Here is a 12,531-nt window from a genome sequence, read left to right as displayed (position 1 = left end):
GTTTCGAAGTCCAGCTTGCCCTTAAGATTATCATAGGCGATATCCAGCTCCCGTTACGTCACAAATACAGTCTAAAGTTGTTATCCACTCCCTGCTGCCGTCTCTAACAGCTGCTCGAACTTTCTTTTCATCCCAAAGTCTCTTGGAGAACACCCTTTTGGTCCTTGAAGTGACACTAAGGAGAAAGCCCTTTTCGTCCATATTATAGATATTTTGCGGCTGGATATCGTATTTCTCGATATAATCGTGAAGTAGACGGAAGTAATTATGGTAATCTTTAAAATCGTCAGCTTTTTTGCAGTTTTGGTCGATGCCGGCGGTGTTTCTGGTGATAATTTTCTCTCTGTTCCGCCGAAGAAATCTTGTAACCCAGCTGTTAGATGGCTGTCTTTTTGCAATATTGGCAACATGTTTTTGAATCATCTCTCGGGACGGTGGAGTACTACGCTCAGAGAGTTTTTCTATGTGCTGGACAAGGTATTTCTCTTGTTGTGGTGAGAGTAGTCGTCGTGGGTGTGCAGCGGCTGCACGCGACCGCGTTTTGTTTTGGTGGCGACGCGTCAAAGTTGATGCCGCAACACCATATATTTTTGCAGCTGCACGGTACGAGATTTGTCCTTCTGGACCTTGCGAATTGATTGCCGCAAGCGCTTTTTCGATAGCTGTCATGGTGGTGGAGTTGTGGGGATTTGAAATTGGTGGGTTCTACTTTGGGAGATGCAGGGGGTGTTGCATTGTCTGACCCGTTGCACGCATTGACCACCCACACTAGGCGCGCTCTCCACGTACAATGCAAAGCTCCTACGCATATCACCAGATACATACATACTGCCATGGTACCGCTCTCCTCTTAACCTGTGATGCGCATACGAGACGTTGGTTGACGCATGACGCGAACTGGTCTCTCGGCGGGAATTCTTTACTAACACTATACAGATGAAAACATGCCCACATCGAACAACTAGGAAGCCATTGACCTGGCGATCTTGAGCTTTGCTACAGGATTGAGGGACGAAATCAGATGTCATCAGCTGATACAAATCACCGCAGCTGTGCCCTGGATCGCTCCACGGAACCTCAGTTCACAGCTTCGCATGCTATTCCCGGCCTTGATTGGACCCAGGAAGCAGAAAATGCGGCTAGTTCTGAGCACTCGAGTCGTTACTTCATTTCCCTCGGCACTTCTATCCATTACAGACAATTTATGTCTTGCAATCTCTCTTGGCACAATCTCGCCAGCCAGTCGCAGTGCCAGCATTTGCAGGGCCTCCTTTGCGACCCTGCTGCCAACCCATGCATAACCTGCACCAGCACCGCCTCCGAACTCGTGCGATCTGCCAAAGGATCTGGAATAAGAGTCGAGCCGCGAGCATCCCGCCCCATACACGTACGCAGGGAAACTGCCACACTACGCAAAGGACGATTGGTAGTATCTCGCAGTCTACGCGCCCATTGCGCCGAGGAGATGCCTGCAAGGGATTAGCAAGCCCGGCCCCCAAATGTCTCAATTCGAGTGCACGCCCAGATTTTGTGCAGGAGAGTGTGCACAACTAGGACGCTGACCGGCGTTGGCGTGGAAAGTGATTGGCAGACCAGATTGCGGGAACAGGGAGTCTTTACTTAGCTTGAAGCCTATAGCGGCAGCGGCCGCGATGGCGCTGGCTTCGATTGCCACTCCCTCCCCAAGCCCCCATCTCCCCCTCCAGTTCATATTGCTTTCCCCTCGGTCCTTGACTCAAGTGTTTTCCGAAGCCAGATCAAGATCCTGTGTGGCGACTCTCGCGTGGCGGCCATCCTGCTTGTGTCGTGAGCATGCCGAAACGGTCGACTGGATGCTTCGAGTGCAGAAAAAGAAAGGTGCGCTGCGATGAGGCCAAGCCAGAATGTAATACTTGCCTCAAGCGCGGCACAAAGTGCCCTGGCTATCGGCCGACGCAGGCCTTCATACTTCACGAGTTCGACGCCAAAGGAGACAAGCCCGCTCTGATCAAAGAGGATGAGAACCGCTACAGATTCGCCAACTCACAGCAGCCCGTCCAGCCACAGAGCCAGGCCATAGACCGCAGAGACAGCACGATCCATGGACCTGGAGAGATACACATTCCCAAGCAGGTCAGCTCGGTTGCTGCAGATCGCATCCAGCACGTTGGCACCTTCATATCGCTGTATCTCCCCAAAACCGAGGGTCCCGCATTGCCCCCTCCATCGGCACTAATGCTCGGTTTGCCCAGCATGCCTGCGAACAGCGAAGTCCTCATGGCAGCCATCGACGCGCTCTCTGCAGCTCAGCTGGCTGTGAACAACAGGGACCATCCGCTTATCCATCGTTCCAGGTCGCTCTATGGCACAGCACTCACCCAGATGATGCGAGCGATCCAAAACACAAAGGTAGCACTCAAGGACGAGACCCTCTTGTCTACATATTTGCTCTCGCTGTTTGAGGTAAGGCAAACTCCTCACGTAACAGTTGCTGTGTTGACTTTCTTCGCAGGTGTTTGTTGGAGTGACGTCGGGTCAAGGCTTCTTTTGCCATGTACAGGGGCTTCTGCATCTACTGAAGCAGCGCGGCCCGGAATCGTTCCAGAGTAGATTGAGCATGCAGATCTTCCATGCCATCCGGTACAACTCAGTATGATAGTCTAGTACCCCTCCTTTCGCCACTTGGCTAATGCCTACTAGTTGAGCATTGGTTACCTGATGCGGAAGGCGTCGATGCTAGACACCCCCGAATGGCTAGCAGTAACCGCCCGAGCGGCCAGAATCGATCCTTATGTGGCACTCCTCGATATTGTCATGGGCATACCGCAGCTTTTAGAACGCACCGATGATCTAGCCAAACCAGGCAGCCCCCCAGAAGAAATCGACAAGCTACTCAATGACTGCGACCAAACTGCCGGACGTGCATTTGATTGGCTTAACAACTTTGAAAGACACGGCCCACGCTACAACAAAGTCGATGTCGCCTCCATAGACGGCTTCATGGACATCTGCGCCGATCGCGTCTTCGACCCTGTGTTCCAATTCCACTACTTCGCCGCCGGCATCTGCTACCTCATCTACTGGATGAGCATGCTCATCATGCAGGGCAACACCTTCAAGCTCCTCCGTCAACACCGCCAGCTCGACCCCAAGCAGCTGATGGCGTGGGGTCGACAACTGGAAAACTTTGCAGACTCCATTTGCAGAAGCGTGCCGTATCACTGCCGCCCTCTGACAGGGTACTCGGGGAGATTCGGCTCGCTGACGCCCCTCATGGTCGCGCGAAAATACTACGAGATGAGAGGTGCGACGGCGCAGGCAACGTGGTGCTTGAACGTGTATATGGGCGCGAGGGTACCTGAACTTTACGACGCCCCACCGCCGGTGAATCCCCTGGCAGAGATGGGTGTTCAGGTTAAGAACAATCCGCGGTTCATATGAGATGAATACATTTAGAGATGCAAGTATAACGAAATCGGACTGTAGACATTTATCCGTGCGAATGACCATCTAAGTTTAGCAGACATTCACATAGTCCTCCAGCTTCTGGGCGTTCAGTTGTGCCGTCGTCGATCTGCTGATGACGAGTCAGCAGAAGCTGTGAAGAACTCCGTCCTTGTGGTGCTCTGCCTCGCCCAAACACAGAATTTGCACCTGTTATTCAGCGAGGTGGGCGTGAGATACGCATACTTTCAACACATCGGTTCTCGAAATTCCTTGATGAGGCCAGGAAATGGCTTCAGATATGGGACCTACCGCTGTACATGGACAAAGATACAGGACCATCTGGAATGTGGCTGTCATGCAGGAACCCGAATGACGGCATGGAAGTGGAGAAGACATGGAGAAGATTAGTTGGAGAATCCGAGTCTTGCTGCTCCAGTGCAAGTGTCAGCCTAACAAAGGAGGGTATGTGATATTTCAATTATTAATCTTTTACCCAGACTTGTTCAATTCAGCCGTTGTTCTCATACAACGTTCCGAAACACTTTTTTCTTCTTTATATACAACAAATCTCTATCGCTCGCCAGCCTAGACATTACCATATTACACTGCGCATCATCCCCCCTTTCCCAAATCAAGCCTTCAGCTCTGTAACCAGCTTTCCCGTATTCCCACCCTTAAACAGCATCGTCCACGTGCTGGGCACATCCTCGAATTTAGTTGGCACCACGGTCTCCGTCTCGGGCCCAACCTGAATCTTGCCCGCCTTGACAGCCTTGATCAGTTCTTGGATGTACGCGCCAGCCTTGCCACTCTCCATGACATCCAGCACGATGAAGCCCCTAACCTCGATACGGTTGCTGATAATCTCAAACCAGTTCTTGACGCCGCTGTCGGCCATGGAGTTGTAGGTTGCGACGGCGCCGCAGGCAGCAATGCGGCCGTGGCGCTTCATGCGGCCCAGCATGAGGGACAAGATGTCGCCGCCGACATTGTCAAAGTAGACTTCTACGAAGCCTTGGGTGGCGGCCTTGAGGGCCTGCTCGAAGCCAGGCGCTTTGTAGTCGACGCAGATGTCTGCGCCGAGCGACTCAACCCACGCGCATTTCTGCGCCCCGCCTGCGATGCCGATGACGCGCTTGCAGCCCACGACGTGCTTGGCCAGCTGCACCACCATGGAGCCTGTGGCGCCGGCTGCGCCCGAGACAACGACCGTGTCCGAGGGCGACGCCCGCGCAATATCCATGAGCCCGTAGTACGCCGTCAGCCCTGTGCCGCCGAGGGCGCCGACAAAATGTGTAGGCCGGATGCCAGCGCTCTCGTCGGCCTGGATGGCCCGCACGGCTTTCGCGGGTACAACTGCGTATTCGGTCCAGCCTACGGTACCCACGACGAGCTGGCCTTTGGACAGGCTGGCGGCATTGGACTCGACGACTTGGGCGATGGCGCCCGAGCGCATTACTTCGCCTTTTTGCACCGGTGGCACGTACAGACGCTCTGGCTCGATGGTCGGGTCCAGCCATCCTCGTTGCGCGGGGTCGTTGGAAAAATAGAGCGTCTTGATGAGGACTTCATCGGGTCCTGGGGCGGGCAGTGTCGTCGTCTGAAGCTTGAAAGTAGCGTCTTCGCCCTCAAGAACGGGGTCCGCGTGAGGATGCTTCGCAACGACCCATTGGCGTGTCTCCTGGCCCGGCATATTGCGCTTGCTGGTAGTCTTCTTCTGTCTGTCTCTGTGCTTTCGAAGTGGTGTGGAGAGTTGGTGGTGAAGGTGATGCTGAGCGGCACGTCAAAAGAAGTAGATAAATTGAGTTTGACAAAAACACCCTTGTCCTCCCCTCCCCGGTCAAAACACCCTCCTCTTAAATACCCCCAGCAGCCGAACAAGGCTTGTTGTAAAACGGGGCTTTTACGGTCGTCATCATCATCGTCCAAGGGTAAGTCCATGTCCATGAGCAAAACAGCCGTTGCAAAAGGTAGACTAGCTTCATCGAGTAACCACCAAAAGACACCAAGAACTTATACGGCCAACCTCGGCTTCTGGTAGAATATCCAGTTTTTCTTGCCCACTTTGCTGCGTTGTTACTTGGTGGAAAACCCGTTTCTCGAATCATCTATTCCCGGTTTCCGTTCCGTATCCTGACGCGGCTGCATCTGATCGCGGTGTCCAGGCAGGAGGGATTAGTTTCATTGACTTGTTGGCCGTGGAAAGCTTTTTGACAATGATACAAGGATTGGAGGGGTAGCTTGGAGCTTAAGCAAGGTGGGGTAGTGCTACATGACTCGTAATAGGCCGCATCATACATACAACAGTATGCTCGATGGCGCTTGATTGCTGGCTACGTGTTCTTCTAGAGTATCTGACGACATGGATCATCACTCACCACTTGCCGCTCTTGCCCTTCTTCTTGTTCTTGCCCTTGTCAGCGCCGCCCTTCTTCTCCTGAGCAGCTGGTGTGCCCTTGTCTTCTGCTACTACGCCTCCCTGTGTGAGACCTTCCATCTTCTTCTTTCCTTTTCGTCCCTTGGGCCGATAGTAGCTCCTGTCACGCATTGGGAGCCATCTCTCAGGGTCCATCTTCTTGCCCTCGACATATTCCTTTGGCATCCTCGCCTTGCGTAACCTCTTGGCCTTGGATGGAGCTACATTGGTCGGCGCCTGGCTGCGTTTCCGTGATTCCACTGCGAGGTTGACCGAAGTGAGGTTTCCGAGGGGAACACCTGTTTTTTCGAGTTCAGCAGCGTCAATGTCAGACACTAGACGGTTGGCTTCCGGTAAATATGCGAGAAGGTCTGCCGGTATCGAGGAGGGATCTGTAATGCTGTACGCAGCGACAAGACCAGCAATGGATGCTCGGTCTTCATTGTCCTGATCATACAAGCCCTTGAAGATCTCGCCTGCAGATTTGATGTTATCTGGGTTGTGCGTGTCAAGGAGTGCTGTGCCAGCAGCAACCATGAGAGACTTGGATGGCGCTTCTGTCTTTGACTTGTGCGGTTTCCGCCAGTATTCTGCGGCCTTTGCAAGTTCAGTCTTTGATGCTCCTGGGCGCCCTTGCTGCGCGTATAGAGAGACTAGTGTCGCAATTAGGCCCGGCGCAAAGCGCACGTCAAGATCAGACGCTGAACCACTCTGCTCGAGACGCTTGAAGAAGGATTCCAGAAGGTAGGTCGCAGCGGCGTAGTTGTTCGTGATGACGTATAGTTGTGTTATCGTGAGTATCAGGCCAACGTCATTTGGCCTTTTCTCAAGTAGCGGCAATATCTCTTTCAAAGCAGCTTTCTCAGTGCTTGCGTTTCTAGCGTGTGCCGCTGCATTGAGAACAGCCGCCATGTTGACGGCTGGGGAAAGCGTTGGGGTAGGAGCTGCAGAGATGACCTTTTGGGTCGATTCTGCAACACCTGCTACTTTTTGTGACAGCAGTGAGATGACATATTCATCCTGTCGGAGAATGTTGGACTGGTAGGAGAAGTGTTGATCGGTGACTGGAGGCTGAGGCGACGAGTGGAAGAGGCGATGCGAGAGATAGGGGTTTGAATGTTCTTTTGAGGCAGCAATGCTGTTCACCTGCGCAATGTAGCGGGTCGAGAGTTCTTTGATGCTGGTTCTGTTAGCAATAGTGCAACGGCATTGCTGGGAAGCCTTACTCCGCGAAAGGAATCTTGGTAGCCAGCTCTTCTGCTTCATCAATCTTGCCTAGCTGTATCAAGACGTATACCTGCTGCACAGTGATTGGGAGAAGCTCAGCCTGCTTCTCTTCCTCGCTCATGTCCGAAACCGCATTGCACAGATCCTTTGCGCGCTTTAAGCAGACTTGTGCCTGCCCAAATTCGTTGCGTGAGATGCTTCCGCATGCAGCGTTAAATGCTGTCTCGAAAACCTCTAGGTCCTCGCGCGTGGGCTGTTTCTTCTGTGCCAGCTCGCCCTGCCCTGTCCATTCCAATTGTGCGTCTACGGCCCCGGAGTTGATTCGGATATCGTATTCCTCGCCTTCGACGTTCTGGTCTGCGAGCTCCTTGTAGATCCTTGTGGCCTGAGCAAAGTTCTCCGAGCGATATGCCTGGATTCCATTAGCCACGTATACGCATTCCCGAATGTCTGGCACGTACCGCTTGAGCGAGCATATGCTTCATCCCACGGCCGCCATTTGGCGATGCAGCCTGTGCCACTTCTACAGCCTTGGCCGCATTGCCTGTCTTATACAACGCATATGCATATTCGAATTGCGCCTTCTTCTGGAGTTCTGGCGCGGCTTCAAACACGTGCAAGGCGTCTTCGTATCGGTCCAGGTGCACGAGTGCTACGGCCTTGGTGTGTTGCGCCGCTTGGTCGCTCTTTGACTTTTTCAGAGCCGCATTGGTGGCTTTCAGCACTTCGTCGTGGTCTTCAATCGTGGTTTGTGCAAGCAGCGTAGCGAGATCTTTGGTCGAGGCGGCCATTTTCAATTCGCGCTTTACTAGATCATCCGTCGAGGAATTCCGCCGAGACCTTGGGCGGATTGAAAAGCGCTGGCGGGGCGAATGCGGAGGTCTTGGTGAAGGCACGCGGGGATCGGAGGTGGGATGGTGCAAGCAAGCTCGCCTAGTCCTGATAGTCTGGGCCGTAGGGCTGAAGGCTGACTGGCACCGTCGTCTCTCCTAGATCGTCTTTTGTTTTAGAACAGTCATGTATGAAACTGCAGCATTTGTTATACTTTGATTTCATTTTGAATCTAGAAACAACAGCATACCGAACCCATCTCAAGAAAGCAGTTGGTTTTTGTACAGTAATCTACATTAACACCGTCTTGCGCCCCATGCCTCATCTAGCACAGCGGTATATTGCCCCAAGCCAAACCCACCCGATGCATGTGAAAATACACAGATAATAGCCCCCAGTACCGGCCTATGCTTCTGGTCACGAAAAGAAGATAGCCTTCATCCCAAACGCCCACGCTATGCAGAAAATCAATTCACGTCCTCAAACTCGTCCTCTTCGCTCTCATCTCCCCCGTTTGACGCAGCCGGAGTAATCACTGCTGGGGTTGCGGCAGCCGAGGGCGTGGGAGCAGCCGACGATTCCAACTTGACGCGCTTCGCATCCGGAAGAGCACTCGGCGTACCGACATCAACGTCTTCAAACTCGTCCTCGTCGTCGTCTTCGTCGTCGTCTTCCTCTTCCTGTTCCTTCCTGCGACGCTCGGCCTCGATTTGCGCAAAGACCGCATCGAGGTTTTGGTTGGTGGCAATCGGGTCCCCGCCTTCTATCTTGATTGCGGGTGTGTCTACTCCGTTGTCTTCTTGCTTGACGGCCGCAGCGTTTCCAGCAGCATCCTTGATCACAGTAGACTGAGTGTGCCATGAAGGCAGCTGGTTTTGCATGGAAATCTTCTCCTGGCGAGCCTTCTCTGCCATCCGCTGCTTCTCGTTCTGCTCGGCACTTGATCCAATCTGTACGCTGATCTTCTCTGGACCCGTGTCAATGCCCTTGACAGCAGTCGGTCGTGAGACGGTCGTCTCAATGACCTCAACCTGGGTGCCTGGATCGACGTTCCTGTCGCGGGGTAGCTCAATCCTCTCGCTAATGATATCTGCCGGCTCCATGGCTGGAAGACTGCCCATGCTCTCAATCTCCTTCATGGTCTCAATGAGCGGACCAAACAGCTTGTTGAACTTGGCGGGAGTATCGTCGATATCGTCTGCTTGGGCGTCTGGATCGATCTCGTCTAGTCGGAACCCGCATCTTGCGCAAATGAAACCACTGTCGTCCGGCCCAGGGTTGTCATCGGGGTGGTCCAGTGCCTGCATCGTGGTATATGTCGATTTACAGCGCAAGCACTTGAACTCGGGCTTCTCGGTCGTGGGCTTTGCGTCTCTCTTGATGCCCTCGTCAATCTTGTAGATCTTGTACTTGATCGAGTCGACCGCATGGCGCCAGTCGATGTAGAAGAACTCTCTGCTGGATGCCTTGTTCGCGCCCTGGCGCATGACATGTTGCGTATAGCTAAGCATGTCAGCGGAGGCTAGCAGCAGAGTCAAGACAACCTACGATGAACACAAGCCTGCCTCTCTCAGCTTACCCGCAATCTTACTCACGTGCTTCGAGTTTTTGCCTGCATCCAGGATGATCGTCATGTCAGCCACGGGCAGCGCGCCATGGTAGCAGAGGGCGTCCATGATCACAATGTGTTCGGTCTCGTAGAACATGCGAACTACGGTCCGCAGCAACTGTTTCACTACTTGTACGGGGTCCTTGGCCCTCTTCTCTACAACGTCTTTCATAGCGGCGCCCATGGCTGCGACTGTCGAGAAGCTCCTCAGAGCACTATCGGACGGGCAGGAGAGCAGCGGTGGGCTCAGAGGGCCTTTGTTCGAATGCGCCGGATCCAGGCGCAGACGGTGTGCTTTGACGGGTACAGCCCAGTACGTATCAGAAGCGCCAGCTGTCTTTCTACTTTGTGCGATGACTGCTCGCGTGCAAGTCGACGTGACAGTGGGTGGGTGGATGAGGAGAGTGCAGGTCTGGAGGGCGTAGGCAGCACGTACAAATGGGCATGAAGCTAGCGCGGCGCGGGCGGTGAGGCGCATCTGCCACGCCAAGCCTGGAGCTTCAAGAAAATGGGACGCTGCACCCCCACAATTTACCTCGACCCGTAGCAGCAGCCCTTTCCAAATTCACTACTATTCTATGACCAGCTGCTCCGTATTTGGGGGCAAGCTTTTGAGGAGTTTCCTGCGACAATGTCCGACAACGGAGGAGCCCAGGATTCGTCGAATCGCGACAACGGCGACAAGAAGCGCAAATGGGCAGACCGCGATCGCAGGAATGCTGCAAGAGGAGGTGGACGCCACCAGCATGGAAGCCGTCCGAATAAGAAAAGGAATATGGGGCGTAAGGAACATAAGTGAGCGGCTTTCTGCCTTTCCAGTGTGCGTGTCTAACTAAGCAAGCTCTTCCCAATTAGATCGACGGGACCGCAATGCCGAACAGCAGGCCAAGTATAAAGAACAGGACAAGAGCGGCGAGAATGAGCGCCCGGCTTTACCGGCAGCCTTTCCCGCCGAAGAGGTCGAGGCGGAGGAGCGCAGACCGAAGCGCAAAGTCGCAGTCATGATTGGTTATTCAGGCACTGGCTACAAGGGCATGCAAATCGACTACAAGCAAAAGACAATTGAAGGCGACCTCTTCAATGCATTCGTCGCGGCCGGCGCAATCTCCAAAGCGAACGCATCCGACCCCAAGAAGTCTTCTCTCGTGCGCTGCGCCCGCACCGATAAGGGTGTGCACGCCGCCGGAAACGTCGTATCGCTGAAGTTGATCATTGAGGACGAGGATATTGTCGACAAGATCAACAGCCACCTGCCCGAACAGATCAGGGTCTGGGGCATCCAGCGAACAATTGGATCTTTCAGCTGCTACCAAGCCTGCGACTCCAGATGGTACGAGTATCTGATTCCAACGCACTCATTCCTACCACCGCACCCTTCAAGTTACATAGGCAAGAAACTGGAAGAGTATGCGGAGAAGGAAAACGACCTGGAGGGATACCGCGAGAGGCAGGCTGAAGTCGCAAACTTTTGGCCCGAGGTGGAGGAAAAGCATATAAAGCCGATTCTGGAGTCATTAGATGACTCAATACGGCCGCTCGTCCTAGAGGCGCTATACAACGTTGACGCTGTCGATGCGCCGCCCGGCCAAGACCGCATAATCGATGTCTCGATTGAAAGGGAAGCGAAGGTTGCAAACACCGAAGCCGCTGAAGAGACAGCGAAGCCAGATGATGGTGAGGTCAATATGAGCGAAACGCCCGCAGACGAGGTCAAGGATACCATCGATGCGATACAGCAAAACGAACCTGGTATCACACTCGACAGCTCCGCCGACGGCTCTCGTCCCCTACCCGAAGGCGTCGTGAACCAGCCGGTCCTCGAGGAAGCCATCAAGACGCTCAAAAAGACGTACATTGACGTAAAGAAGGCGTATCGCATCTCGCCCGAGCGACAAGCCCGCGTGCAAGCCGCACTCGACAAGTACCTCGGAACGCACAAATACCACAACTACACGGTGCACAAGAAGTTCAACGACAAGTCCGCCCAGCGCTACATCAAGAGCTTCAAAGTCGCGCCCAAGCCCATCATCATCAACGACACCGAGTGGCTCAGTCTCAAAGTCCACGGCCAGAGCTTCATGATGCACCAGATCCGCAAGATGGTCGGCATGGCTGCTCTCACGGTGCGTTGCGGCACCGATCCCGCCATCATGGACAAGAGCTTCGGCAACGAAGTCGTGCGTATCCCCAAGGCACCGGGCCTCGGCCTCCTCCTCGAGCGCCCCGTCTTCGACTCGTACAACGCAAAGTCAGCCAAGCAGCACGGCCGCGACCCCATTGACTTTGAGCGCTACAACGACAAGATCGAGGCGTTCAAGGAGCGCGAGATTTATCAGCATATTTTCCGTGAGGAGGCCCAGGGAAACCAGTAAGTTGCAACCTCTCGACTACCATCTTCGAGGACCACTATTAACAAAAGGTGTTTTTTTTTAGATTCCACACTTTCTTCACCCACTTGGATAACTACAAGGACCCCCAGTTCCTCTACCTGACATCTGGCGGTATCCAAGCGACAAAGAGGAAGCGCGAAGACAAATCCGCACAGCAAAAATTCGAAGAGGACTCGGAGGATGAGAATGCGAGTGGTGGAGAAGGCTAAGTTAGTTCATTTCACGACCGAAAAAAAAGACCCCCCTGGTGTTTCGGGGTCTGAAAGTACAAAACAATTTTGCATCTTAGCATTGTTGATACGATACCCAACGCACGCGGTTGGTCTACATGCATACGATGGGACGAGTCATGTCTGTTGACAAGAAAAGAAAGAGAGATAAAAAGAATCGAGCCTTGGTAGATTGACAAGGCACATGCTTAACATTCTGCAACCGCTCAGCATCACACAACACAACATAATAACACTCGTCGTGATGCAATCAAAAAAAGAGGTTCCGTTCAAAAAGGAACAAGATCACTCGCTCCCTAGCAGTATACACGCACATGTAGAAAGCCTCTAGGTCCTAGAATTACAATTCCCTTGATTCGCTGCACCACAGAGGCCCCCACGCCTCGTATGTCCGAACCCATA

At 53.5% G+C, this 12,531-nt stretch overlaps 6 protein-coding genes across 6 annotated transcripts; 2 read left to right on the top strand and 4 right to left on the bottom strand.

Annotated features, from left to right (window-relative positions):
• Positions 1-453: 453 nt before the first annotated feature.
• SETTUDRAFT_62298 (uncharacterized protein) lies at positions 454-669 on the bottom strand (the record flags this gene model as incomplete). Its single annotated transcript, XM_008030696.1, has 1 exon — positions 454-669. A coding segment is annotated over one exon (216 nt), but the record flags the coding sequence as incomplete, so codon positions are not given.
• Positions 670-1,812: 1,143 nt separating this feature from the next.
• On the top strand, positions 1,813-3,420 carry SETTUDRAFT_22226 (uncharacterized protein; the record flags this gene model as incomplete). Its single annotated transcript, XM_008030558.1, has 3 exons — positions 1,813-2,442; positions 2,492-2,629; positions 2,680-3,420. 3 exons carry the CDS (start codon positions 1,813-1,815, stop codon positions 3,418-3,420), a joined length of 1,509 nt encoding a protein of 502 aa, XP_008028749.1.
• Positions 3,421-4,057: 637 nt separating this feature from the next.
• Positions 4,058-5,119, bottom strand: SETTUDRAFT_94784 (uncharacterized protein; the record flags this gene model as incomplete). Its single annotated transcript, XM_008031029.1, has 1 exon — positions 4,058-5,119. The coding sequence occupies one exon, from the start codon at positions 5,117-5,119 to the stop codon at positions 4,058-4,060; it is 1,062 nt and encodes a 353-aa protein (XP_008029220.1).
• A 681-nt stretch (positions 5,120-5,800) lies between these two features.
• SETTUDRAFT_140159 (uncharacterized protein) lies at positions 5,801-7,872 on the bottom strand (the record flags this gene model as incomplete). The annotated part of the gene is made up of 3 exons (XM_008031028.1): positions 7,531-7,872; positions 7,069-7,481; positions 5,801-7,022 (listed from the first exon to the last, which is right to left on the bottom strand). Exons 1-3 carry the CDS (start codon positions 7,858-7,860, stop codon positions 5,801-5,803), a joined length of 1,965 nt encoding a protein of 654 aa, XP_008029219.1. The 5' UTR covers positions 7,861-7,872.
• A 495-nt stretch (positions 7,873-8,367) lies between these two features.
• Positions 8,368-9,681, bottom strand: SETTUDRAFT_93832 (uncharacterized protein; the record flags this gene model as incomplete). The annotated part of the gene is made up of 2 exons (XM_008031027.1): positions 8,368-9,403; positions 9,449-9,681. 2 exons carry the CDS (start codon positions 9,679-9,681, stop codon positions 8,368-8,370), a joined length of 1,269 nt encoding a protein of 422 aa, XP_008029218.1.
• Positions 9,682-10,140: 459 nt separating this feature from the next.
• Positions 10,141-12,108, top strand: SETTUDRAFT_94326 (uncharacterized protein; the record flags this gene model as incomplete). The annotated part of the gene is made up of 3 exons (XM_008031026.1): positions 10,141-10,304; positions 10,351-11,877; positions 11,943-12,108. The coding sequence occupies 3 exons, from the start codon at positions 10,141-10,143 to the stop codon at positions 12,106-12,108; spliced, it is 1,857 nt and encodes a 618-aa protein (XP_008029217.1).
• Between the last annotated feature and the right edge of the window lie 423 nt (positions 12,109-12,531).

This window comes from Exserohilum turcica, assembly GCF_000359705.1.
Source record: "Exserohilum turcica Et28A unplaced genomic scaffold SETTUscaffold_5, whole genome shotgun sequence".
Taxonomy (NCBI): Eukaryota; Fungi; Ascomycota; class Dothideomycetes; order Pleosporales; family Pleosporaceae; genus Exserohilum; species Exserohilum turcicum.
The sequence above is the reverse complement of the archived record's forward strand: the minus strand, read 5'-3'. Positions and strand labels throughout refer to the sequence as shown.